General features: G+C 45.3%; 1 protein-coding gene across 8 annotated transcripts in view; it reads left to right on the top strand.

Annotated features, from left to right (window-relative positions):
* The window catches only part of CNOT3 (CCR4-NOT transcription complex subunit 3), a 2,226,181-nt gene that overhangs the window by 1,850,763 nt on the left and 348,175 nt on the right, over window positions 1–27,243 (top strand). For all 8 annotated transcript variants that reach the window (XM_044079494.1, XM_044079487.1, XM_044079515.1 and 5 more), the window contains 2 exons: window positions 6,536–6,716; window positions 6,990–7,092. In XM_044079494.1, the coding sequence (XP_043935429.1) occupies window positions 6,536–6,716; window positions 6,990–7,092 (284 nt within the window). The remainder of the gene's footprint in view (window positions 1–6,535; window positions 6,717–6,989; window positions 7,093–27,243) is intronic.

Raw genomic sequence — 27,243 nt, 5'->3', positions numbered from 1 at the left:
CAGCCACTGTCCTCAAGAGTCTCCCATAATGATGCCATCCCAAGTAGTAAGTAGCTGGAGATTCTGACTCACAAGTCTGAATGGACGGACCGGATGAATAGGGGTATGTTATGGTACAATGCTTTAGTCTTTCATACTTTTTTTTCCTATGGCATCCTTCCATCCATCCCCCTTTCTGACTTAGCTCTGAAGGGTCTCAAGGTTTTATAGTGTTTCTTTGTATAACTGGGCAGTAGACTCGATCTGTGGCGGGTTCTTCTGTGGGTACATTATGGATAAGAAAAAATTAAAGGTGCTTAAGGCTGGAGCACTAATTTTCCTTTGTCAGATATAACAAGCAGCTGTAGAATTACAGGTCTTACCGGATGGATGAGGATAAAAAGATTCAGCATTATGGTTAGTACATGACTACTGTTTCAGTTACTTCATCTTATTTGAGCATGTTTGTTTTGTGGAGATTAGAATAATCTAAATTATTTTTGAATTTATTATTCTGAATTACAAATAAAAGGATCTTTTGAGAGTAATACATATATTTTGATGATCAGGTATAAGGCAGTTAAATATATTTTTGTATGTACTTTCCAGAGTGCTAATATATTTATCAAGATAAATGATTTATAGTACAATATGGAGATATTTTGCTTGTGTTAACTGGGTGAACCCACATGTCACTGGTACCTCTTTTCAGGAGCAGCACTGGAACACTGTTTGGTTAAGTAGCTTGTTTCGTTTGTTTGCAGTTGTCTGCAGTGAGCTTAATGCACATTAAGCCAAAATTTATATAGGTTTACCACCAAGATCAAGTGTAGGTGCCTACAGCCTGATGCTGCATTATGAATGTGAAAGGGCAAATCTCCTTGAGGATTTTCTTTGTTGCATCATCAGGCATCTTATCTCTTCAGGGTAAACCTAGAATCTAGAGAAGTGGCTTCATGAATGTTTGGTGTGGTTCTTTTCCTTGGGCACTTGTTCCAGCAGAGTAGTCTGCACTCAGTCATCACTTTCCTGCATTGCTAGCAAGGGCATGAAAGAACGGAAGGTGGCTCCAGACAACCTCCATCTTACCCCTGACATTCTGATACCCTGGTGGGAGTCAGTCCAACAGGCTTAGAGTAGGAAGAGTACAGAGCTCTGGAAGTGAAGCTGGTCATCAGGTTTTCTGAATGCAGGATAAAAAGTTATTACAACGGTGCATATATCTGAATGTCAACATTTATAGTTACTTTCCATAGCTGTACTTTGCTGCTTCTTTTATAATATAGTGAACATAAATAGTTTTAAAAAATGGTGCATCTGTTATGGGATCACATTTTAATTAATGACATAGATACATACGCATTAATAGAAAAGAATACAAACCATAGTAACATTTTCATTGTTTTCATGCAGTCCACATGCTTTCTGTTAACAGTTGTCATCCTCTCCAACATTACTTAATTGCTCAAGTCTTACCTTCCCTTAAACCTCACTTCTCCTACTGAACATTATTCTGCATGTGTTTATACCTACAAATTCCATTTATTTCTATGTAATTTGCTCCTTCCATTTTACTGAAGATCCCATCATTGGGTCTCTTATCTCCTTTACAATATTTAATGCTTACATTACACTCAGTTTAGATTTTAATTTTTGTTTTGTAGATGTTCATCGTGTTACCCTGCTGCAGTCATCACACTTGGGTTATATTGTCATCAGGCAGTCCCGCAGTCGGCCGGAATTCCAAAGTCTTGGTCCGGCGTCGGTTGCAAACCTCAACAATGGGGCACTGCACCACAGAAGGGAGGAGAAGACAGGTCCCAAACTACCAGAAGGCAAACTCAGTGACTTGCACCTCATCTGGCCAAGCAACACTCTCTTGGCAGCCCAGTTGGGAGGAAAACTCGCACTTTTTTCAGACAACTGGCACATTGTCGCAAAGGACAAATGGGTCCTAGACATAATTTCACGAGGATACAGATTCCATTTTCACACCTTGCCAATGAGAAGAGGAATGCCAAACCTGCCACAAAATCAATGGGCAGAGGCACAAAAACAAATTACAGCTCTCATGGACATGAGAGCCATTCAACTGGTACCTACTCGAGAGCAAGGCCAAGGATTTTACTCAAGACTCCTTTTAGTTTCCAGGAAGGACAATGCCTGGAGACCAATTCTGGACCTTTCAATTCTAAACACCTTCTTACAAGTACCCAAATTCAAGATGCTAACACTACAGCAGCTTCTTCCCATGTTGGGCAAGGAAGCGTGGCTAGTAACGTTGGACCTCAAGGAGGCATACCTGCATGTCCCTATCAGACAAAGTTGCAGAAGATACCTCAGTTTCATTGCAGGTTCAACCCATTACCAATTCTCTGCACTGCCTTTTGGCTTATCTACTGCGCCCAGGGTCTTCACAAAATGCCTGGCACCAGTAATTGCATACTGCAGACAAAGAGGAATTCAAATATACTCCTACCTGGACAACTGCCTCATCCAAGCAGAAAGCAAGGACATCCTTTTATAACATCTGGCTTTTGTAAAACATCATCTAAGTTGCCTGGGGTACACAGTAAACGAAAGAAATCGAAACTAGTACCCTCACAAAATATGACATTCCTGGGTGCCAGCTTGAATACAGCGGCCCAGAAGGCTTGTCTGACGCCAGACAAACAACTACAACTGACTCAATATTTCAAAACATTGGCAACAAAGACCCAACTACCTGCAAGAAAAATTCTGCAGGCCTTGGGCTTCATGGCATCTTGCATACTACTAATACCATTTGCAAAGCTGCATATGAGGAAATTACAGTGGTACCTAAAAAGCGTATGGTCTCAACACAGCCACAGCTTGGACACAATATCTCTCATTCCCTGCCTACAACAGGAGTTTCTGTGGTGGTCACAGGCATGTCACCTCAACAAGGGTCAGCCTTTCACCTTGCCCCCAGCCAGGCAAACTATGACAACAGATGCATCAGACTACGCCTGGGGGGCACACATGGCAGGACAGTACGTTCAAGGCGTATGGACCGCAGATCAAAGGAATCTGCACATCAATCACAAAGAGATGCTAGCTGTACAGAATGCTCTGACAGCCTTCAAGAATCTATTACATCCAGGACAACTTACAGTAAGGACAGACAACACCACAGTAATGTGGTACATAAACAAACAAGGGGGTACACACTCCTACCCTCTATGCAGGCAAGCAATGACCTTGTGGAACACAGCTCTGGCTTACCAAGTTCAGTTACAAGCTCAATTCCAAGAAGAACACATTGGCAGACGACCTCAGCAGAAACATCATGGATCCCCACGAGTGGAAACTGGATCCACAAGTATTTGCAGTGATAACTCAAAAATGGGGCCTTCCAGACATAGACCTGTTTGCCAGTCCTCAAAACTATCAACTAACAAAATTTTGTACAAGGACACTTCACCATCAAGCTTGGAAAGTGTACGCACTCTCATTCAGTTGGAAAAACCTGACAGTATATGCCTTCCCTCCATTGCCTCTCCTCACAAAGGTGCTTCTGAAAGTCAGAAAGGAGAGACCACGACTGATACTCATGGCCCCAGACTGGCCACGCCAGCACTGGTACCCACTATTGAGGAATATGGCCCAGGGCCCACCTTGGATTTTACCACAAATTACCCATTTGCTCACACAGCAAAACAATCAGATTCTTCACAGCCAGCTCAAAGCCTTAAATCTGGCTGCATGGCAAATCACCTAAGCATACAGCCAGCTCCTCTTTCCCAAGCAGTTATGGATGTTCTGGAAGCTAGGAGGCCAAGCACCAGGAAGGCTTATTCGGACAAATGGAAAAGGTTTTGTGCCTGGAACCAAGCTAAAGGCCAAAACACAATTCAGCCTCACATGCCTCACATTCTGCAGTATTTAACTGAGATGTTGCACAAAGGACTTTCTTTTTCTTCCATTAAAATCCATGCATCTGCTATTTCAGCCCACTACAGCACAGATCCACACTTATTTTCGCATCCACTTCTAAGGCAGTTCCTCAGAGGGGCAAAAAACATTAGGCCCCCCAGGAGAGCACCTACACCGACATGGGACCTCAATTTTGTTCTGGAAAAACTTACGCTACCTCCCTTTGAACCAGCTTTCTCTGCAGATCTACAGTTCCTATCATGGAAGACTGCCCTGCTGCTAGCAATAACTTCAGCTAGAAGAGTCTCAGAGCTGCAGGCACTAATGGCAGTGGAACCTTTCCTCATTTTCCATCAAGACAGAGTTTCTCTACGAACTAATCCTTCCTTCATGCCTAAGGTGGTTTCCAGTGTGGCTTTAAATCAAACCATCCACTTACCCACCTTCTTCCCAAATCCACAGAATAAAGGAGAAAGACTCCTGCATTCCTTGGACATTCACAGGCAACTTCGTTACTACTTGGGTAAAACTAAGGCTTTCAGAAAATCTGACCAGCTCTTTGTATCCTATGCTACAGCTTCACAAGGGAAGGCAATATCAAAACAAACCATTTCCAAATGGATAGGACATTGCATTCGTTTTTGCTATACCCATCATGGAAAACCAGTTCCTGCATTAGGCCCCACTCTACCAGGGCAACAGCTACATCTACAGCCTTCCTCGGAGGGGGTTCCAACCAAGGAGATTTTGGAAGCTGCAACTTGGAGTTCAGTACACACCTTTACCAAACACTATCACTTACCACTTTACTCTTAAGACTAGGGCGGGCTTCACCACTGCAGTTCTGCAGGGCCTTCTAGCCTCCTCTAACCCTCTATGACTCCTTCACCCATCCTTAGCTTTGGGATTCTACCCAAGTGTGATGACTGCAGCAGGGTAACACGATGAACATAGTACAGTTTTGTACCTACCATAAATGTAGATGTTCAAGTGTACACCCTGCTGCAGTCCAGGTTACCCTCCCTCCATCCCCTCTGATCTAACTGGCTAAATCTCTACAATACCTTCCTGATGTATTTGCTTATAGCTGGAGGGATTTTGTGTTTGTGCAAAATTTACTTAATTTGGTACGAATTACTGATCACCTTTTTGGGGGCACCTGACATCTGGGGCAAGAAAAACTGAAGAAAATGGCGTTGGATGCTTTATATATACCCCTGGCGCACTGACGTCAGGGAAGAAGCGACAGCAACCGACGCCGGACCAAGATTTTGGAATTCCGGACGACTGCGGGACCGCCTGACGACAGGATAACCCAAGTGTGATGACTGCAGCAGGGTGTACACTCGAACATCTACATTTATGATAGGTACAAAACTTTACTTTATTACTTTTTTGGCAGCCAGTAGCATTAACTTAGTAAGGCCTTATGTCTAGATGGCTCATATCAAAAGAATTATTTCCTTAGTTACAAACATTTTCTTCCCCAACATTTCTGGTAAAGTACTTTGTAGGAAATTTGTAAAACCTGCCAACTTGTTACATTCTCAAAAAAGTGTTCCAGGTTACCCGTCATTCAATTCTCACTTTCAGCATTAGCTTTTCACCTGAGGAATAGTTCCCTGAAGTCGTCTTAGGTTATACAAGCAGTCTGTGCAAACACTTTCATGCAAAAATCCTAAACCTTTGATATTTTGTTTCATACTTTGGAGCCGTACAGATGTCCTCCTATTGTCCCTTAGTAAGTAGTCATTCCATTCGCTCTTCCTAGCCTTGTCTAGCCTCCTTTGATTCTTGTAATCGTGCAGCATTTTATATGCCCTCCTAATTACCCTTTTTTATCAGCAACTTCTGTTTTAAACTGTACTAAAATTTCCACCAAAGCTGGTCACTTAACACTGCCCTGTCCCTTTCTCTTTACAGACACTCCATCATTCCCTGATGGGAAAGGCATCTTCTAATCGCACATCGTCAAACACTGTTTATCAAATCACTATTCACCGAACCCACTTTGTTGAATGGCCATTTAACCAAAGTTTTTCATAGGGGAAAAACAGCAGCTGTCCAATGTACTGCCCGTCACAAAATTCAAAATATTTAAAACCCACCCAAGTGGGGGCTTCGTCTCCCACACCCCTCAGTGTGGGGGGTGCATCCCGCACCCCCCCTAACTAAATATACCAACTTCATGATCACACTACAGGGGGGGAAAGGGCAAATTCACAATGATGGCCAACTGTTGGTTTTCCCAATGAAAAACTTTGATTAAATGGCTGCTCAATAAAGTGAGAGTTTGAAGTGGGCTCACCGAATAGTGATTCAATATATAGTGTTTTTGACGATGTGATATAGACCCATTCTAATCTGCAGTCCATACTTGTGCTTAATCGCTTTCCACTCTACTTAGATGGACCATTTTTTATCTTTCTTTGCTGATAAAATGATTACTTGTGTTTCTGTGCCTTTTCCTAAAATGATTGTCGGAGAAGGGAGTGGGGGTTCAATATTTAAAAGCATGGGAGAGTCTGGAATGTACTGGTGGAGCACATATATACTGTTGTAGGTGACAGGCTAATTGGAAAGTAGTTTGCTTTTCTTTTGTTGATGAGCTTTGTTAATGTTGTTCTCTTTGTTTTCTTCCTTCTGAATTTGACTACAGCAAGGAAACGAGCAGCACATCATTGCCTATTAGCACGAGTTCCAGTACCATGCCCAGTTTATTGTTACCATTAACTGTTAACCCACCAGGTTCTCCAACGCCCCCTTTCAGTGAATCAAAACCACAAGTCCAACCACTATTAAATGGGCCACACCAGTTCAGCTCCGCTCCAGATATGAAGGTGAGTACTAAGGCTGCTTTTATATTCATCTGCAGTCACATGCATGATTAGGACATTTGATGATATTGTAGATCAAATTGCAAGTTTTGCTGCTGATGTGTTTCTAACCAGGATAGTGAAACATTTTACTGTTGTCTTAAACTCTGTAGAAAAACTTCTAGATAATGAAACATTTTGCTGTTTGTTGGCTTAAACATTTGCAGAAGAGATATTTGATTGTAAGTAACTAATGTGTGGCTTTGTTGATTTATCTTTATTGTGATTCCACATTAGACTTCACCAGAGCCATTGAGTACCCTGAAGTCAATGGCAGAGAGAGTGGCATTGGGTAGCAATTTAGAAGATCAAGTTTCAACTTTGCACTTACCAGAAAGAGGTGAGTTGTTGTATATGTACATATTTCTGTTTGCTGGCTGGTGTCACTAAAAGATTAAGCATCTGCGCTGTTAAGGAACTGCATCTTTGGGTCAGTGGTACAGAGTTTTATTCCTTCCACCTTCATTTTCCTACTGTGACTTTAAGCAATCATGTTATCTGTGTGTGTGTGTGTGTGTGTGTGTGTGTGTGTAATCATACGTATACACAAGTATGTATATCTACATGTGTATGTATGCTTTTCTGGTAAGGAGAGGTTCATTTTCTGTAACTAGTAGGGCTTGTAGAACTGTTTGGCAGGTCAAACTTTCTCAGACTGCATGGGACCCTCCCCCTTCCCATCATGTATCATAGTATGCCACATTCTTCAGTTCTGTACCATGCTTGAAGATCGTTTCATAGGAAACCAGACACAAGTGAATTTCTCAGATTTTTTTTCCCCCTCTTCACCTAGAAATTGGTGTTTGTGTGGTGTTTGAGTACTTGGCACTGTTTGCTGTCAAGACATAAGAATTTACTTGACATTTTGTTCCCTGTAGGAAAGTGTTCTTTGTCATTGAGCCAAGGCTGAACAGTCTCATGCTGTTCAGGCTTTGTATGGAAGATGTACCTGTGATCAGGCTGTCCCACTTGCTTACAGGTGCACCCAATGATCACAGTTCTACTGTACTTGGGTGAACCTTGGCACTGTTAAGTGTTCTTTTTGCATTAGATTGAACCAAACCACATGGCAGAGACGTCATTGCAAACATAGCACTTACCCGCTTTCTTAAGCATTATCTGATTCTAATAGTGAATCAGGGAACTGTCCATCCTTTCTCAGAAACCTAATAAAAAATGAAAAATCTTCAGAAAAGAGTGCGTCCTCCTCTTTTACTGCTAAGTAGTTAGTCGTATGTCTAAAAAGTTTCTCTCTTCTCATGTTCTTTTCATCCTCCAACAAGTACTTTGGTGTATTCTTTCAGTCTAAAACTGATGATAGAAGAAACTTTCCGATTGTTTTCAGAATCCATGAAGATCTGTACTGCTTTGTTGTTGGAGCCTATTGCTGCTGTTATAAGTGTGGTTCGGACTCTAGACTCCAGGCCAGTTGAACAGAGGTCTCTGTTGAATGCTTTCCATACAGTTGACTAGGCTAAGATGACTGAAAGCATGCTGAAACAATTTAAGGCTCAAGACCGCAAGCCTGGAGCTCCATCTCCTTTGAGGGGGTTTTGAGGATCTACCTTTATGCTTGGAATTAGTTTCCTAATTCCATTGTCAAAACAATGGCTATCTTCAATTTTTATAGATGTTCATCGTGCATACAGCTGCAGTAATCACATATGGGTTCTCTGCCGTCAGGCGGGTCCTCGGTCGGCCGAATTCCAAAGTCTAGGTCCGGCGTCGGTTGCTGTCGCTTTCTTCCCTGACGTCAGTGCGACAGGGGTATATAAGACACAGCCGACGCCATATTCTTCAGTCTTTTTTGCCGCGCGGTGCCCAAAGCAGAAGCAGTTCGCAAGTGCCAGTCGGCCAGCTCCTGAATTTACGAAAAATTGGAAACCGAAGTCTTCTTTAAAGCTAAGTACCCCGTTGGGGAAACTTTTCTTGCCTCAAACCGATGTCAGACAAAGTTAACAATTGTATTTCTTGTGGGAAGCAAATACCGCATAAGGATTTCCATTCCCTCTGCATACCTTGTTTAGGCCCAGACCACGATGTCTTGGGCTGTCGCTTTAGCGCTACTTTCAATAAACGCACTATTAAGCGTCGGGCGGAGTTCGCCCAACATTATTTTGGTAAAGCTTTTGATTATAAAATGTCGTCGGAGACTCCGACTACCGTTTTGTCCAAAAAACGCAAGGACCGACACGCGAGGCCTGCAGTCTCCACCGACACCACGCCAAAACCGGCTACACGTGGTCCGGTTCTCAGCGAGACGCCTATGCAGTCCCTGACTACCGACGACACTTCCTTGGCGGTGTCTTCTGTAACCGAGACCGCAGGTACCTCGGCCCTTACTCAGACAACCGAAGCCACTGTGAGTGTTGAGCCTCCTACTGTGGACAGGTCCACTTCCACCCAGGGTGTCTTTAGACCCTCATCTTCCTTTTCCATTAAGGCCTTCACTAAGTCCAAATCAGCCATGCATCCCAAGAGGCCTGTTGCACAGGGCCCATCCCCAGGCCCCATGCCTAAAAAGCAGATGCTTAAAATGGCTGAGGATTTAATTACTCTTATCAGGGGGTTCCCAACCCCCTCCAGACAAGAGACCCAGATTGGAGGAAGATTCTCCCTCTTCTGAACAGGGCTCCATTTTCTCAGAACATTCTGATGTTGAGGAACACACGTACTCCCTTTATGAAGATTCCGATGCAGAGCAGTCCATTCCTTCTGTATCTCCCCCAGAGGACTTTTCCTTTGGGGAAACCTTTCACACCTTGAGGGAACACTTCCATTGGGAAGGCCAAGATTTTTCTGATTCCAAGAAAATGCTTAGGGAATTTCTTTTGTTACCTCAACACAGACCTCTGGCTATACCTCCTGTCTTGGACATACTTGATGATGTTTACTCAGAAGCTTGTATTAATCCGGATTCCCTGCCTCCTGCCCCTGTCAAACCTGATAGGTACTACAGAGTTCCTAACTCTCACCAATTTCTTTTCAAAAGCCATAATGCTGACCCTGAAACCATTTCTCAAGGCCCCAAGGGCATGAAGGCCTCTACTGCCAAGAATCCACTACCTTCGAAGAGAATCTAGATCCTTAGAAAGGTGGGGAAAAAAGGTATACACCTCGGCCACCCTAGCCATGAGAGCCTTAAATTGTCAGTTCCATATGCTTAAATATCAGCAGTTTCTGTTATCACAATTAAGAAATAAAATGTCTCAACCTGAACAACCAGAGTTGAAGGAATTGCAGGATATGATGCATAGTGCAGAACATGTGGGTAAACACACCTTACAATGTGGCTATGATGCCTTAGAGGCCTCAAGTAGAGCTGCTGTTACAGGATCAGTCATCCGTAGACATGCCTGGCTTAGGGAACAAAGTTTGCCTGATCATGTTAAAGCTAAACTACTAGATGCTCCTTTACAAAAGGATGTACTGTTTGGTACTAATGCTGAGGAGATACTACGGAAAATGTAGGAAAAAGCTAAATCTATGCAAACAGTCAAGGCTTTTCTTCAGGTACAACCACCTTGTTTTAGCAGAAATTGGCCTTCTAAAAACTGGTCCTTTCCAGCCACAGACAAGCCCCAAAGAGGTAGATACAGGCTCACAAGGGGCAGAGGACAATCTCAAGGATCATACAGAGGCAGACAATGGCAAACTCCAGCACCAAGAGGTGGCGAAGACAGTGCACAACAATACAGAAAACAAACCCAATGACTTCCTCCTTTTCATGCCAAGCAAGTCTCAGCTGGCAGCTCCTTTGGGAGGAAAACTGGCATTATTTACAAGAAATTGGCATATTATCACAACAGACAAATGGATCCTGGACATTATAACCAGAGGCTACAGATTTCATTTTCACACTATTCCAAAAATGAGAGGCATGCCAAACCTGCCACACAATCAAAGGGCAGAGGCACAGATACAAATTTCAAAACTCATGGACATGAAAGCTATTCAAGAGGTACCTACTCACGAACAAGGTCAAGGTTTTTATTCCAGACTATTCCTGGTACCAAGGAAAGGAACCGACTGGAGACCCATTTTGGACTTATCCATCCTAAATACATTTCTACTGCCAAAATTCAAGATGCTCACATTACAGCAGCTTCTTCCCATGCTGGGCAAGGAATTTTGGCTGGTAACATTGGACCTCAAGGATGCATACCTGTATGTCCCTATCAGACAAAGCTGCAGAAGATACCTCAGATTTCTTGCAGGTTCAATCCACTATCAATTCTCTGCATTGCCCTTTGGCTTATCTACTGCGCCCAGAGTATTCACGAAATGCCTGACATCAGTAATTGCCTACTGCAGACTTCAAGGGATACAAATTTACCCTTATTTGGACGACTGCCTGATCCAAGCGGACAGCAAGCACACACTTCTGGAACATCTGGCTTATACAACACAGTTACTGAATTCTCTGGGATGCACAATCAACAAAGAGAAATCCAGGCTAACACCATCTCAGAAAATAACCTTCCTGGGTGCCAACTTGGACACAAACACCCAGATGGCCTATCTTACGCCAGAAAAACAGGGGCAACTAACTCAGTACTTCAAAATACTAGCAAATTGTACCAGGCTTACTGCAAGGAAAATCCTGCAGGCTCTGGGCTTCATGGCATCTTGCATTCTTTTAATCCCATGTGCAAAGTTGCATATGAGAAAACTTCAATGGTACCTAAAAAACCTATGGTCTCAACACAGCCACAATTTGGAAACAATAATTCCAATAATTCCATGTTTGCAAAAGGAATTTCTATGGTGGGGCCCAAGCATGCCAAACAAACACAGGCCTCCCATTCTGCAAGCCTCAAGCAAATCAAGTCATCACAACAGACGCCTCCGATTAAGCCTGGGGGCGCACATGACAGGCAGGTGCATTCAGGGCAAATGGTCCCAAAAGGAAAAGCACCTTCACATCAATCAAAAAGAAATGCTAGCAGTGATAAATGCAATTACAGCATTCAAGGACCTTCTGCATCCAGGACAATTATTAATAAGAACAGACAACACCACACTAATGTGGTACATAAACAAACAAGGAGGAACACATTCATACCCCCTGTGCAGGCTAGCCATGAAACTTTGGAACTTGGCTCTGGAATGGCAAATCGAACTTCAAGCACAGTACTTGCCAGGTTTGGAAAACACGCTGGCAGACAATCTAAGCAGAAATATGACAGATCCACACGAATGGAAGTTGCATCCTCAGGTGTTTACAAAGATAATCCAAGCGTGGGGGAGGCCAGACATAGATCTCTTCGCCTCCCACAGGAATCATCAATTGGAAAAGTTTTGTTCAAGGACCTTTCATCCAAAGGCCTGGAGAGTGGACGCCCTTTCATTCAGTTGGACAGCGTGGACAGTGTACGCTTTCCCACCTCTGCCTCTTCTGCCCAAGGTGCTCTTGAAAGCAAGAGCAGACAGACCGAAGATGATACTGATTGCTCCAGACTGGCCAAGGCAGCAGTGGTACCCACTCTTGAGGAGCCTAACTCATACTCCTCCCTGGCCTCTACCTCTTATGCCTCTTTTGCTGACTCAGCACAGATACAAAACTCTTCACAGTCAGCTGAAAACACTCAATCTTGCTGCATGGAAATTTCCTTAACATCACAATAGACCCTACTCACCAAAGAGGTGCAGGATGTCATTCTGGAGGCCAGGAGGCCATCTACTAGGAAGACTTACTCCGCAAAATGGAAACGGTTTTGCTGTTGGAATGAGAAAAAAGGCCAGGACCCTAGAAAACTGAATTTGCCTCAGGTATTACAGTTTCTAGCTGAGTTGCTGAACAGTGGACTTTCATTTTCTTCCATAAAAATCCATGCCTCAGCCATTTCTGCAGAAATCAATATGGATCCACCTTTATTCTCTCACCCACTTTTAAGGCAATTCCTCAGAGGGGCTAAAAATATAAGACCCCCAAGGAAACAACCAGTGCCAGCCTGGGATCTTAATTACATTCTAGAAAAATTAACATTGCCTCCCTTTGAGCCAGCTGTCTCAACAGATTTGCAATATTTGTCCTGGAAAACAGCTTTCCTTCTGGCCATTACCTCAGCTCGTAGGGTTTCGGAACTATAAGCCCTCATGGCTGTGCAGCCCTTTCTCATCTTCCATCAGGACAGGGTCTCCCTTCGAACCAACCCGTCATTTATGCCTAAAGTGGTATCCAGGGTAGCTTTAAATCAAGCCATACACTTACCTACCTTCTACCCCAATCCTCAAAACAAAGAGGAAAAGCTGCTACATTTCTTAGACATCCATAGACAGCTACGTTATTATTTGGACAGAACAAAGCCTTTCAGGAAATCTGAATAACTTTTTGTGTTCTATGCTGTAGGAGCTCAAGGGAAGCCTATTACCAAACAGACTATTTCAAAATGGATAGGCCACTGCATACGATTCTGTTACTCCTATCATGGGAAACCTGTCCCTGTAGGCATCAGACCACACTCCACCAGGGCCACAGCCACCTCTGCAGCCTTCCTCAGAGGAGTTCCTACCAAAGATATTTTGGAGGCAGCCACTTGGAGTTCTGTACATACCTTCACAAGACACTACCACCTGCCTTTATATTCCAAAACTAGAGCAGGCTTTGCTACTGCTGTGTTGCAGGGCATTCTGGCTCATCCCAGTTCCACCTAGTGCCTTCCACCCTGTGCGTACCTTTGGGACTCTACCCATATGTGATTACTGCAGCTGTATGCACGATGAACATAGTACAGTTTTGTACCTACCATAAATGTAGATGTTCGAGTGCTATTACAGCTGCAGTACAGGTTTCCCTCCCCTCTAGGTAAAGGATTAGTGGCTAACTCCTCCTCATACATCCTATTTTGGGTTATCCTCCTATGGTGTATTTGCTTGCATCTACTGTTTTTTGATAACATTGCATTGCTTGTATATATATATATATATATATATGGTTCTACCTGACATAGTCGAAACCACACAACACCGACAACCACATCACCGACACCACATATTCGACAGTCCATAAACACGAAAACACACATAACCGACAACGAAATAACCGACGGTACACAAACACGAAACCCCATACACTGCACACACCACAATAACAATTAAAAACAAAACACATCCCCATTCCACAAACCACACACACAACACAAGCACACCAAAATCCTTACAAGCCCACACTAAACCTTACCCTAACCCTAAGGTCCGTCACTATCGCACACTTACCTACCCGCTGCCTAACCCTAACTCACTTAACCCGCCCCTATCGCACCCTAACCCTAACTCACTTAACCCACCCCTATCGCTCCTAACCCTAACTCACTTAACCCACCCCTATCGCTCCCTAACCCTAACTCACTTAACCCACCCCTATCGCCTCCCTAACCCTAACTCACTTAACCCCTATCCCCACAGACCGTCAATCTCCACACTTACCTGCCTCAAGACCCTAACGTCCGTCACTACCGCATACTCACACAGCCTTTCCCCATGTCGGCATCCTCGGCGTTGGTGTTGTCATCCGTCGTGTCGGTCTTCTGCATTGTCGATGTTCTGCCACTTTCGCGATTCGCGTCGGTCTTCTTTTTGTCTTCTGGAGCTCGAATTCGCTGTCGGTCTTCTGCGCTGTCGACGAAGTCAGGTAGAACCATATATATATATATATATATATATATATATAGCTATATAATTTATGTATTGCCTTCCTTTTGGGGGCACCTGACATCTGGGGCAAGAAAGACTGAAGAATATGGCGTTGGCTGTGACTTATATACCCCTGTCGCACTGACGTCAGGGAAGAAGGCGACAACAACCGACGCCGGACCAAGACTTTGGAATTCGGCCGACAGAGGGACCCGCCTGATGGCAGAGAACACATATGTGATTACTGCAGCTGTATTAGCACTCGAACATCTACATTTATGGTAGGTACAAAACTGTACTTTTCCAACAGGGTCTTGGACTCCCAAGTTGAGATTTTCTGTGGTTATCAGGCGGTTACAGTTGGTTCACATGTACTGAGGAAAAGTGGATAAGGGAACTATCCAAAAGGGTACTGTCTTCTTTCTTGTGCCCCTCTCCAACAACCCCATCTATTACTCTAGTCAACATGCAAGGAAGGAGGTGTTAATTCCTCTAAAATGAGTACCCGAGATGTCACATATATTTGTTCTGGTGCTGAAGACAAAAGAACATCAGGCCATTACTGGATGTCAGTAACCTAAACACCTTTATCCTTGGAGAAGTGTTTTAAGTAGTCTCAGTGCAGTTTGTCTTTTCTGCAGCAAAGGACTAAATGTGATGCTTGGATCTCCAAGACACCCTTTTCCTCGTCAGAATCACCAAGGAGTTTAGAAGTTGCTTGGGATTTGGATCTGTGCCAGTCAGTACCATTTTAGGACTCTACTCCTTTGTCTTGCATTTGCCCCTGGAGTGTTTTATGAAGTGTGTCAACAGTAGCAGCTCACTAAAGATTGCAGAGAGCCAGGATATTTCCTTACATGGAGTCAGGTGCCTTGTTACACTGGTGGTAATGGATTTTGGTGCTGTCTTGGAGTCTGTGCTCAAATTGTCTAAACGTATCCCTTTGTCGGGCTTTTCTTTCATAGAACAGGCTAATTTCTCTGTTGTGAGCAAGGGGCTTCTCTGTTCATCTCCGTCTGTTCCAGCAAAGAATTGTCAGTGCCATGGCCTTATGCCAGCTTGAGTTTCTGTAGTTTTTTTCATGCTGTGAGCGTACTTCATTACATTTCCCAGGTCTGATGTCCCATACATTTGACCCATTGTCCTTTCCAGTTTGAATTTCCAAAGCTTGTTTTCTTATAACACAGAGGTGGAACCCCTACTCATCTTCAGTCGGGAATTTCATTCCATTTGAAGAGTTCTCATTTATAATTCAGCACAGATGAGTCTGCTTTGCATTTGAGGGACACTACAGTGAGTAGGTCGGATCAGTGTGCTTAGTCACCTCACAAGTATCATCTTCACTTAAACGTCACTGAAATGAGTTAATGAAAACTATTCTGTTGACACTGGTTGGCTTTCAAGTCTGCCTGTCGTAGGAGGTCAGTCATAGCTGTGCACTGGCACCCCAGCAGCTGGAGATTTCTCTTCCCCACTGTGTTAAGAAGCTGTTGGAAAAAAGGTAGTAGGCAGTTAACTCACAGTACATTTTAGTAACGAATCACATTGTATTAAAGGTCAAATGTGCATCATAGCTGAATGTTGCAATACTTACCCATGGGATTCCTGATTGCAGAAGCCTGCCAGAGTTTGAGTTCTTCCGCTGTCCAAGTGGTCTCCCTCTCGCACCTTTTCCCTGACTTCAGTAGTATAAAGGGGCTTGCACTGCTGCCATCTTTAAGTCCTTCATGCTACATTTAATTGAGCATCTTGAGTACACTGGTTTGCATATCAATCTGTCAGGTTGGCAGAATCCAGAATTTTCAAATAAGTAACCCTGTTGAGGAACGTTTCTTATCTTTGAATACTGTTGTAGGGGCTTGGATAGCTATATTGTAGGTGTCTTGGTTCAAGAAGCAAATACTGTGTAGAGATTTCCATAACTTCTCTCTTTTTTTGCCTGGGTCCAGAGCACAGCATGTCCAGTTGGCTGAAAGAAGTGAAATGGACAGAAAGGACCATAAAGAGAAGGGTAGAATGTCTGTAGAAATTCTCATCACTAAAGAGAATGTGTGTTTAGTCCAGGATTGCCATGGCATATGCCAGATGTTCTTCGTGTTTCACTGTTGCAGTCATCACAGTTGGGTTATCCCTGCCAGTGTAGCCTTCAGCCGGCCCGAATACCAGAGACTTAGTATTTCTGCGTCAGTTGCTGTCGCATGAGGACTGATGTCAGGTTGTCAGTAGTATAAAGTAAGGCAGCCAACGCCATTACATCAGTCTTTCTTGCAGTGGAACCCGAAGAAGAAGCAGATGTTCTTCGTGCATCTCTGTTGCAATCATTACATTTGGGTAATCTGCTGGCAGGTTGCCCTCAGTCGGCCTGAATTCCAAACTCTTGGGTCCTGCATCAGTTATTGTCTCCTCTTACATGACGTCAGGTCGTCAGGGGTATAAAACAAGCAGCCGACGCCATTTTCTTTAGTCTTTCTTGCCGCATGGTGCCCGAAGCAGAAGCATTTCGCAAGTGCCGGTCGGCCGACTCCTGAAATGTTCGAGTTTGAGTTTCAGAACCAAAGTCTTCACTAAAGCTAAGTACCCTGTTGGGGAAACTTTTTTCTTGCTCCATTCCGATGTCAGAAAAAGTTAATAATTGTTATTACTTGTGGGAAGCAAATACCTCATAAAGATTTCCATTTATACTGTATCCTTGCCTACGCCCTGATCACAACGTGCCTGGCTGTCGATTTTGTGCTGGATTTAACCAATGCACTATTAAGCATCGGTATATTTTTGCTTCAAAGTATTTTGGAAACAGATTTAACTACCCAGAAATGTCGTCAGATAGCAATCCGACTACCGGAGTACATAAAAAAACGCAAAGAAAAGGACAGAGACGGACAGTCGAGGTCCAAAACAGATGACACAGCTTCTCCGAAGCCAGTCGCCGGTACTCAGTGAGGCGCTTTCGCAGCCCCTGATACCTGCTACTTTCGAGTCGCAGGCCCCTACCAAAACCCATGTGGATCCCGGCACGCCACGAGATACTCAGAGTATTGGACCCACGGATGTATCTCCCTCGGATGGGTCCAGAGCCGCTGAGCAGGCACCGGCTTCTGAGGGTGTATTCAGGCCTCAACATTTTTATATCAAACAGACGACAGCTGCAAAATCAAAAACAAAAGCAACTACTAAAACTGAAAAAAATGACACATGAGCCACGTGCACAGGCAGCTATGCCTAAAAATCAGATGATCAAAATGGCTGAAGACCTTCTTACCTTGATCAGGGGTTCCCATCCCCCTCCTGATAAGAGGCCTAGGCAAGATACTGATTATGAATCTTCAGATCAGGTTTCTATTACTTCTAATTCCACTTCTGATCAGGAATTATGTATACCTCCTTAAGAGGATTCTGATGCAGAGGAGTCTATACCATCTGCATCACCTCCTGAGGATTATTCATTTGGAGAAAGCTTGCATACTTTGAGGGAGCTTTTTCACTGGGAGAGTCGAGATTTCTCAGAATCAAAAAAGAGGCTCAGGGATTTCCTTCTTCTCCCTCAGCACAGGCCTTTAGCCATACCCCCTGTTTTAGACATTGTGGATGATGTGTTTTCGGAGTCAGGCTTGACCCCTGACTCCTTACCTCCGGCTCCCAACAAACCTGACAGATATTACAGAATTCCTGACTCTCACAAATTTTTATTTAGAAACCCTACTGCTGATCCTGAAACTATTTCACAGGGTCCAAAGGGAGTTAAGGCCTCAACAGCAAAAAAATCCTACCCCCTCTGACAGAGATTCAAGGGCACTGGATAGATGAGGAAAAAAGGTTTATACATCTGCAACCTTGGCAATTAGGGCCTTAAACTGCCAGATCTGAAGTAGGGACTTCATTTGTCAGCAACCTGTGGGTCTTGGATCAGATATCGGATCCGAGCCGGCAACTTGTTTCATAGCTAATGGATCCGAGCTCCTAGCTCCTCCCCTCACCCATAATCCCCTGCCAACCCTCCATGACCTCAGATCTAGTTTGCCGCGCTTGTGAGTAGCTGGATTTTCGAGCTCTTAGCGAGTATTTCAGATAAGTGAATATTTTCTTCCACTTTCCCTGTCGTTAGCTTAAAAAAAGTGTGTAAGAGTCAGGTTCCCTGTATTTTTATATCTTTTATATATTTTTTTCCCTCCCTTCGCTGGCCGTTAGTGAGTGTGTGTGTGTTTGTGTTTTGGGGCCTGTGTGTCTGTGTACTCCTTGTTTTTTTCCTCAAGTATGGCTGAGGCCCCAAAAGCCATTTTTTCAAAATGTACCGAGTGTGGCCATAAGCTCTCCCCGGCTGATGGCCACACTCGGTGCGTTCGGTGCCTTGGGGTTGAACACCTCTCCTCAGGCTGTACCATTTGTGCAGCATTCATCCCTAGGGCACTGAAAGAGCAGAGGTCGAAGCTGGTCCTGGCAGGACTTTTGCCCCCGGACTCTGCTTCGGCCCCCGCTCCTCCCGTGGCACTACCAACAGCCTGTGGTGATAGCCACTCCTGCCCCCCTTCCTTCGGCTGGGACTCAAACTCCCGCTAAAGCGCCGGAGGACAGGGAGGCCAGGAGAAACGGAGGAGAAGCACCACAATCGGCGGGCGAGGCCTCGCCGGCCCCGGCTAAGCGGGCTTCTCCCTCCACAGCTTCTAGGACTCCTCCTCCTCGGCTCCGATCTCCTTGTTTCTCCCCAGGACCAGAGGAGGAGGAGGAGGCCCTATCTCCATCGAGATGGCATTCCAGACCTGCCTCGGTGGCCTCGTTGAGATCAACTTACAGTATGTCAGATGCAGACTTGGACCGGATGATGCGAAGGTTCATCCAGGCCCAGCTGCAGATGGGAGTGCTCTTGCCTCCCACCCCCCCCCCTTCGGGGGGGCAGCTCGACAACCTTTTTTGCTCCAATTGCTCCTTCTCCGACCCGCTACCCTGGTTCGGAACGTTCGGAGCTGGGGGTGGGTCGGTGCCGACAGTACTTGGTACTTCGGATCCGACCCTGCCCTCGAGTCTGTCGGATCCGACCTCTCGGAGCCGTGGGCCGAGCTTCGGATCCGAGAGATTCAATGTGCTTTCGGCTCCGTCCAGGTCGGGGCACACTGGTCCTTCGGATCCGACGATCTCGGTGCCGGCTCCGATCCCTTTATCGGATCCGAGTGGGAGTCGGCTCTCGGAGCCCAGGGAGAGCGGTTCTCCCTCGGCCTTCGATGTAGTGGAGAGGGCTCTGTCGAGAGCATCCAGACCCCCGGCCCTTGTCTCGGCTCCACCCTGCACTCCCTCTCTGCTGGGCCAGGCTTCCATCACCTGGCCACAGGGACAGCCTGCTTCAATGTCCCAGGTTGTTCCATTGGAACAGGATGTTGCTGGCGAGACCTCCTCGGACAGCCCCCCCGAGGAAGTACCTCGCAAGCACAAGTGCAAGAGGAGGCACGTGGACTCCCCTGAGTCCTTAACCGAGGACACGGACTTGGATGAAGGGGAAGGCTTCCCAAGATCACCCCCTGAGGATGTCTCCTTTGGAGACATCATGGAAATGCTTAGGATCAGAGGTGGGTGGTCTGCCCCCAAGGCTTCCTCCGATGAGTCCGTGTTTCTGGAGGCATCAGAAACCAATATAAATCCATCCATAAATCTACCGGTCTTCTTTCCTAAATATCAGAATAAAGGAGAGTACAAGCTGCACTCATTAGATGTTCATAGGCAGCTACGTTTTTATACTCATAGGACTGCTGGTCACAAGCAATCCGACCAGCTGTTCATTTCCTTTGCCAAATTCAGTTTGGGGAAAGCAGTCTCAAAAATCTCCTTGTCACGCTGGATTTCCCAATGTATTCTTTTAGCATACCAAGCTTCTGGGAGACCCGCACCTGGAGGAGTTTGTGCACATTCCACTCGTTCCATCTCTACTTCTGCTGCCTTCAAATCTAGAGTTCCGTTGGATGATATTTGTTCGGCAGCCACTTGGGCCTCATCTCATACCTTTATTAACCACTACAAACTGGACTTAATTTCTAGAGGGAGAGCATCCGTTGGCTCTGCAATATCCTTCCATGATGGCCACCCAAGATTCAGGTAGCTGGGGACTCTGTCCCACAGGTTGCTGACAAATGAAGTCCCTACTTCAGATTAAGAAGTTATGTACTCACCATAACGTTCCATCTGAGTAGGTGGCTTCATTTGTCTGCAACCATCTCCCCCCTCCTTCCCCCTGGCCTTCATAATAGATCTATGTAGATTGTTTATTGGAATACCCTTTTTGGGTATCTATAGAGGGGCAAACTTGATCTGAGGTCATGGAGGGTTGGCAGGGGATTATGGGTGAGGGGAGGAGCTAGGAGCTCGGATCCATTAGCTATGAAACAAGTTGCTGGCTCGGATCCGATATCGGATCCATGACCCACAGGTTGCAGACAAATGAAGCCACCTACTCAGATGGAACGTTATGGTGAGTACATAACTTCTTATTTCATATGCTCAAGTATCAACAACATGTTATGGGATTGCTGAAACAGAAAATGATGTTGATTTCTGAATGTGCAGAAAATAGAGATGCAGGAATTATTGCATGCAGCTGAACAGGTTGGAAAGCATACTTTGCAATGTGGTTTTGATTCCTTAGAGGCCTTCGGCATGGTCGCAGTTACTGGATCTGTGATTAGAAGGCATGCCTGGCTAAAAGAGCAAAATTTGCCTGATCATGTTAAAGCTAAATTTGGATGCACCTTTACAGCATGATACTGTGGTATTAAGGCAAGAGAGGTTTTAAAGAAAATGGAAGACAAAGCTAAGTCTATGCAAACTGTAAAAGACTTCTTACAAGTACAGCCACCAAGATTCAGTAGACACTGGCCTACAAAAAAATTGGTCCTTTCCTGTGTCAGACAGAGCTCAAAGGGGCAAATCCAGATGCCCTAATGGTTTCCAGATACCAGGCACAAGATTCTTGCAGGCCAAAGCAATGGGGCGCTTCTACCTCCAAATCTGGAGGAGGTAAAGTGCAAACCTACAGAAAACAGTCCTATTGACTTCCCTCTGCCTTCACCAAGCACTTACCTTTTGGCAGCACCCTTAGGGGGAAAATTAGCACTTTTACTCAAAATTGGCAGTTAATAACCCAGGACGAGTGGGTACTGAACATGGTATCACAGGGATACAGATTCCATTTCCATACTCTGCCAATGGGAAACGGTTGGCCAGATCTGCCAAAAAATCAATGGGCAGAGGCACCAAAACAGGTTACATCCCTCATGGATATGGGGTCCATTCAGCCAGTACCAGAACAGGAAAAAGGACAAGGTTTTTACTCTACTGTTGGTACCCAGAAAGGACAAGGCCTGGCGCCAATACTGGATTTATCGATTTTGAGCACATACCTGGACATTCCAAAATTCAAAATGCTGACTTTGCAGCAGCTTCTGCCCATGCTGGGCAAGTATGCTTGGCTGGTGACATTAGACCTAAAAGAGACATACCTGCATAGCCCAATAAGACAGTTGTGCAGAAGATACCTCAGATTCAATGCTGGCTTAATGCATTACCAATTCTCTGCACTGCCCTTTGGCTTATCTACTGCGTCCAGGGTCTTTACAAAGTGCCTGGCACCAGTAATTGCTTTTTGCAGACAAAGACGTATTCAAATATAGCCTTACTAGGACGACTGTCTCATTCAAGCAGAGAACAAGGGCATTCTTCTTCAACACCTGGCGTTTGTGAAAAGGCTTCTAACATGCCTAGGGTACACAATGAATGAAAATAAATCACAACTGGTACCCTCTCAAAAGATAACATTCCTGGGTGCAAGCTTGAATACAACTGCCCAGTTGGCTTACCTCACGCCAGACAAACAAAGGCAACTGACTACTTACTTCAAACTGATGGCAACAAAAACCCAGTTATCTGCAAGACAAACTCTGCAGGCTTTGGCCTTCATGGCATCCTGCATCCTACTGATTCCATATGCAAGACTCCTTATGAGGAAATTTCAATGGTACCTAAAAAGTTTATGGAGTCAACATTGTCACAGTCTGGAAATAATGATTCCTCTCATTCCCTGCCTACAACAGGAGTTTCTATGATGGGCAAAGGCATGTCACAAAAATTTGGGATGGGCCTTCATTGTACCCTGTGCCAGCCAAACCTCAACAACAGACACATCAGATTATGCCTGGGGGCCCACATGGCAGGAAGATGCATTCAGGACATATGGAAACCAAAACAAATGCATCTACATATCAACCAAAAAGAGATACTAGCTGTTCAAATTGCCCTGACAGCCTTCAAGGACTTCATCCAGGACAACTACTGATGAAGATGGACAACACCACGGTTATGCGGTATATAAATAAGCAGGGGGGCACGCACTCATACCCCCTTTGCAGATTAGCCATGGCACTGTGGGACACAGCTTTGACTTACAAATACATCTTCAAGCTCAATTCCTGCCAGGAAAACAAAATACTCTGGCAGACGATTTAAGCAGAAACCTTATGGACCCCCCCACGAGTGGAAACTAGATCCACAAGTCTTCAGCATGATAAAGAAATGGGAGAGCCCGGACATAGATCTATTTGCCTCTCCTCAAAATTATCAATTGGAAAGATTCTGCGCAAGGACTTATCACAGACAAGCATGGAAAAGTGGACGTCCTATCCTTCAGTTGGAAAAACCTATCAGTTTACGCCTTTCCTCCTCTGCCTCTTCTTCCCAGGGTCCTACTAAAAGTCAGACAAGAGAAACCAAGGATAATACTAATTGCCCCAGACTGGCCCCGCCAATACTGGTACCCAGTCCTAAGGAACTTGTCTCAATACCCAGCTTGGACCTTACCTCAAAGACCTCAACTACTGTCCCAGCAAAACAATCAGATCCTGCGCAATCAACTCCAGACACTGAACCTGGCAGCATAGCTGATCATGTAGTTATACAAACAATACTTCTCAGTAAAGCTGTGATGGATGTCATTTTGGAAGCCAGAAGGCCTAGTACTAGAAAATCTTATGCTGATAAATGGAAGAGATTCTGTGCTTGGAATCGAGCACAAGGAACTGATATAGCATAACCAAATATTCCTCAGATATTACAGTACTTGACTGAGATGCTTGACAAAGGCCTATCTTTCTCAATTAAAATAGATGCCTCTGCCATTTTGGCTCATTACAATACAGAGCCACCAATCTGTTCTCATCCTTTACTAAAACAGTATCTTAGAGGAGCCAAAAATTTAAGGCTTCTAGAGGATCACCAATACCTGCATGGGACCTCAATTATGTGTTGGAAAAGCTCACCCTGCCTCCATTTGAACCAGCTGCTACTGCTGATATAAAGTTCTTATCATGGAAAACAGCTCTGCTACTAGCAATTACTTCAGCAAGAAGAGTCTCAGAGCTACGGGCCCTCATGGCCGTGGAGCCTTTTATCATATTTTACCCACCCAGACAGGGCGTCTCTGAGAGCAAATCCTTCATTTATGCCTAAGGTGGTTTCCAGTGTGGCCCTTAACCAAAGTATTCATCTGCCAACCTTTTATCCAAATCCGCAGAACAAGGGGGAGGGAATTCTGCATTCCTTGGACGTACACAGACAGCTAAGATTCTACTTAAGCAGGACTAAAGCTCTAAGAAAAACTGAGCACTCACTAGTGGCATATGCTGCAGAATCAGAAGGAAAGGCTATTTGAAAGCAGACTATTTTAAAGTGGATAAGCCACTGCATTCATTTCTGCTACTTACACCATGGCAAACTTGTGGCCAAGAGCATTAGGTCTCATTCCACCAGAGCTGCAGCTACTTCAGCAGCCTTCCTCAGAGGAGTACCAACTGAAGACATTCTAGAGGCTATTTGGAGTTCTGTTCACCACTTTACAAAGCATTATCATTTGCCTCTCTGCTCTAAGTCCAGGGCAGGCTTTGCCCTGCAGTTCTGCAGGGCCTTATAGCCGCACCTAATGCTGTTTAACTCTAGCCTCCCATCCATAGCTTTGGGATTCTACCCAAATGTAATGACTGCAACAGTGAATATACTTGAACATCTACATTTATGGTAAGTGTACACAACTGTACTATGTTCATTGTGTTTCGCTGTTGAAGTCCTAACCAATGGGTTATCGGTTGTAAAGGATGTCAGGGCATCTGATACAAAATGAGGCAGCCAATGTCACTTACTCAGTCTTCCTTGCCATGGAGACCGAAGCAGAAGCATTTCTTGCATGAGTGCCCGGTCGGCAGTTTACCCTTTGTGTTTCCGGCTACGAGGTTGAAATCAACTACAGCTAAGTACCCCATTGGGGATCCTCTTTTCTTGCCTTAACGAATGTCAGAAAAGGTTAATAATTGTCTTACCTGTGGAAAGCAGATTCCCCTTAGAGATTTTCATTCCTATTGCATTATTTGTTTAGGCCTTGACCACAACGTTCCTAATTGTGATCTTTGTGCTTCCTTTAATCCGCGTACTATTCGTCGTCGGGCTAAGCTTTTAGCTAAGCATTTTGGAGTTTGGCCTAAGATTGCTGGTGTGGCATCCGCTGGTCTTCAGGCTTCGGATATCCCCACAACGCGTAAGGATAAGGACCGCAATAGTCTTCCAGATGTCAAGTCCTCGGATGATGTTAAGTTGGTCGTCAGTCATGCGGTAGCCAGTGAGGCACCTTTGCAGCCTGCAGATTTTCAACCGCAGGCTTCTGTTGAGACCATTTCTGAGGTCCCCAGGCCTTCGGCGTCCATTTTGCCTTCTGACCTTCCGCCTGTTCCCTCTTCAGCTGGATCAGGAGCCGCGAAGCTGACTCTGGTGTCCGAGACCTCAGTTCTTTGTTTAGACAGCAAGCTCATACCGACGACTTCGGCTGTTGCCAGGCCTCCCGAGTCCGTTAGACTCGCAGGTAAATCTTCCAGTCGTAAGCCTGTGAAGAAGCAGGCTCCAGTTTCCTCTTGTTCCTCTCATTCTCAAATGGTTAAAATGGCTGATGACCTTTTGACTTATTAGGGGTTCACAGCCTCCTCCTTCAAAAAGGGGTAGGGAAGTCTCTCCGGAGGCTTTGTCCTTTTCAGGTTCGGATACTTCTAGTATTTCTGTGGATCAGGAAGAAGTTTCTCAAGCTTTCTCTCCTTTTAAGGATCCAGATGCAGTGGAGTCCATCCCTTCTGCTTCACCTCTAGAAGATTTCTGTTTTGGTGATACTTTAAATACTCTCAGGGAACATTTTAAATGGGAAAGTCAGGATTACCCCCTTTCTAAGAAAAGGATTAGGGAGTATTTGGATTTGCCTCAGCGTAAGCCTTTGGCTATTCCTAATGTGTTGGAAGTGGTTGATGATGTTTTTCTGGGAAATTCCTTGACTCCAAATTCGGTTCCTCCTGCTCCCAGGAAACCTGACAGTACTGTATAGATGTCCTTCAAGGATGCATCTGCGGTCATAACATATGGGTTGTCCTGCCTCAGGCAGCCCTTCGGTCGGCCGGATTCCAAAGTCTGGGTCTGGCCTCGGCTGATGTCGCATCTTCCCCGTCACAGCTGCTGGGGTATAAAGGCATCAGCCGACACCATTTTCCTCAGTCTTTCTTGCCGCGCGGTGCCCGAAGCAGAAGCTGTTCGCAAGTGCCGGTCGGTCAGATCCAAAGATTCAGCTACCGAAGACTTCTAAAACGCTAAGTACCCCGTTGGGGACTCTTTCTTGCCTCAGCCGATGTCAGACAAAGTAAATAATTGTTTAACTTGTGGGAAACAAATACCTCATAAGGATTTCCATTCCTACTGCCTTCCTTGCTTAGGCCCAGACCACGACGTATCAGCCTGTTTAGCCTATGCCTCCTTCAACCGACGGACTCTTAGACGTCGGTCGGAGTTTGCAGAAGAGTTTTTTGTTTCCGCTTTTGCATGTACAATGCCGTCGGAGACTCCGACTACGCATTTAGCCAAAAAACGCAAGGAAAAGGACCGACACTCGCGGCCCGCGGTTTCGGCTGAAACCACGGTTAGGCCTACCGCGAGTGTCTCGGTTTCGGCTGAAACCGAGGCCTCGGTTCTTCCTTCTGCCGAAATCATACCTCCGACAACCGAGGCCAGCGAGGCCCCGGCCGAGTCGGCTACAGAAATCCCTACCGAACGAGAATTGTCCAACACCATTCCTTTGGACATTTCCACTCCTGCACGTGGGGCAGCTAGGCCCCCTGCTTCTATGTCTATTAAGGCTTTCTCCAGGGCTAAAGCAGCTAAAATTACTAAAGCTTTACCTGCAAAATCAACCTCACAGAGACCTTCCTCAAGTACCCAGATTCTCATTCTTGCTGAGGACCTTATTTCTCTGATTAGGGGTTCCCAACCTCACCCAGACAGGGCCTCCCAACCTCCTCCTGACAAAAGGCCCAGGACTGAACCCCCTGAACCTCTCTCCTCTGACTACTCCTCGGATGGATCTGATTTGTCAGACCATCACGAAGGGCCATACTCACCTTATGAGGACTCGGATGCAGAAGACTCTATCCCTTCTGCTTCCCCTCCAGAGGAGTTCTCCTTTGGGGAAACTTTACACTCTATGATGGAACACTTTCAGTGGCAGGGTCAGGATTTTTCTGATTCTAGAAAAAGACTAAGGACTTTCTTACACTTGCCACAGCATAGGCCTTTAGCCATACCACCTGTGCTAACTGTAGTTGATGATGCATATAATGATGTTAGCTCTGCCCCTGATTCACTTCCTCCGGCCCCTGCCAAACCTGACAGAGATACTACAGGGTTCCGGATTCCCACTTCCACTTGTATAAGGCCCATGCTGCAGACCCAGAAACTATTTCTCAGGGCCCGAAAGGTGTTGCAGCTGCCACTGCCAAAAACCCACTACCCTCTGAAAGGGAGTCAA

This window comes from Protopterus annectens, chromosome 1.part1 (genome assembly GCF_019279795.1).
Source record: "Protopterus annectens isolate FY-2018-M chromosome 1.part1, PAN1.0, whole genome shotgun sequence".
Classification (NCBI taxonomy): Eukaryota; Metazoa; Chordata; order Ceratodontiformes; family Protopteridae; genus Protopterus; species Protopterus annectens.
The sequence above is the reverse complement of the archived record's forward strand: the minus strand, read 5'-3'. Positions and strand labels throughout refer to the sequence as shown.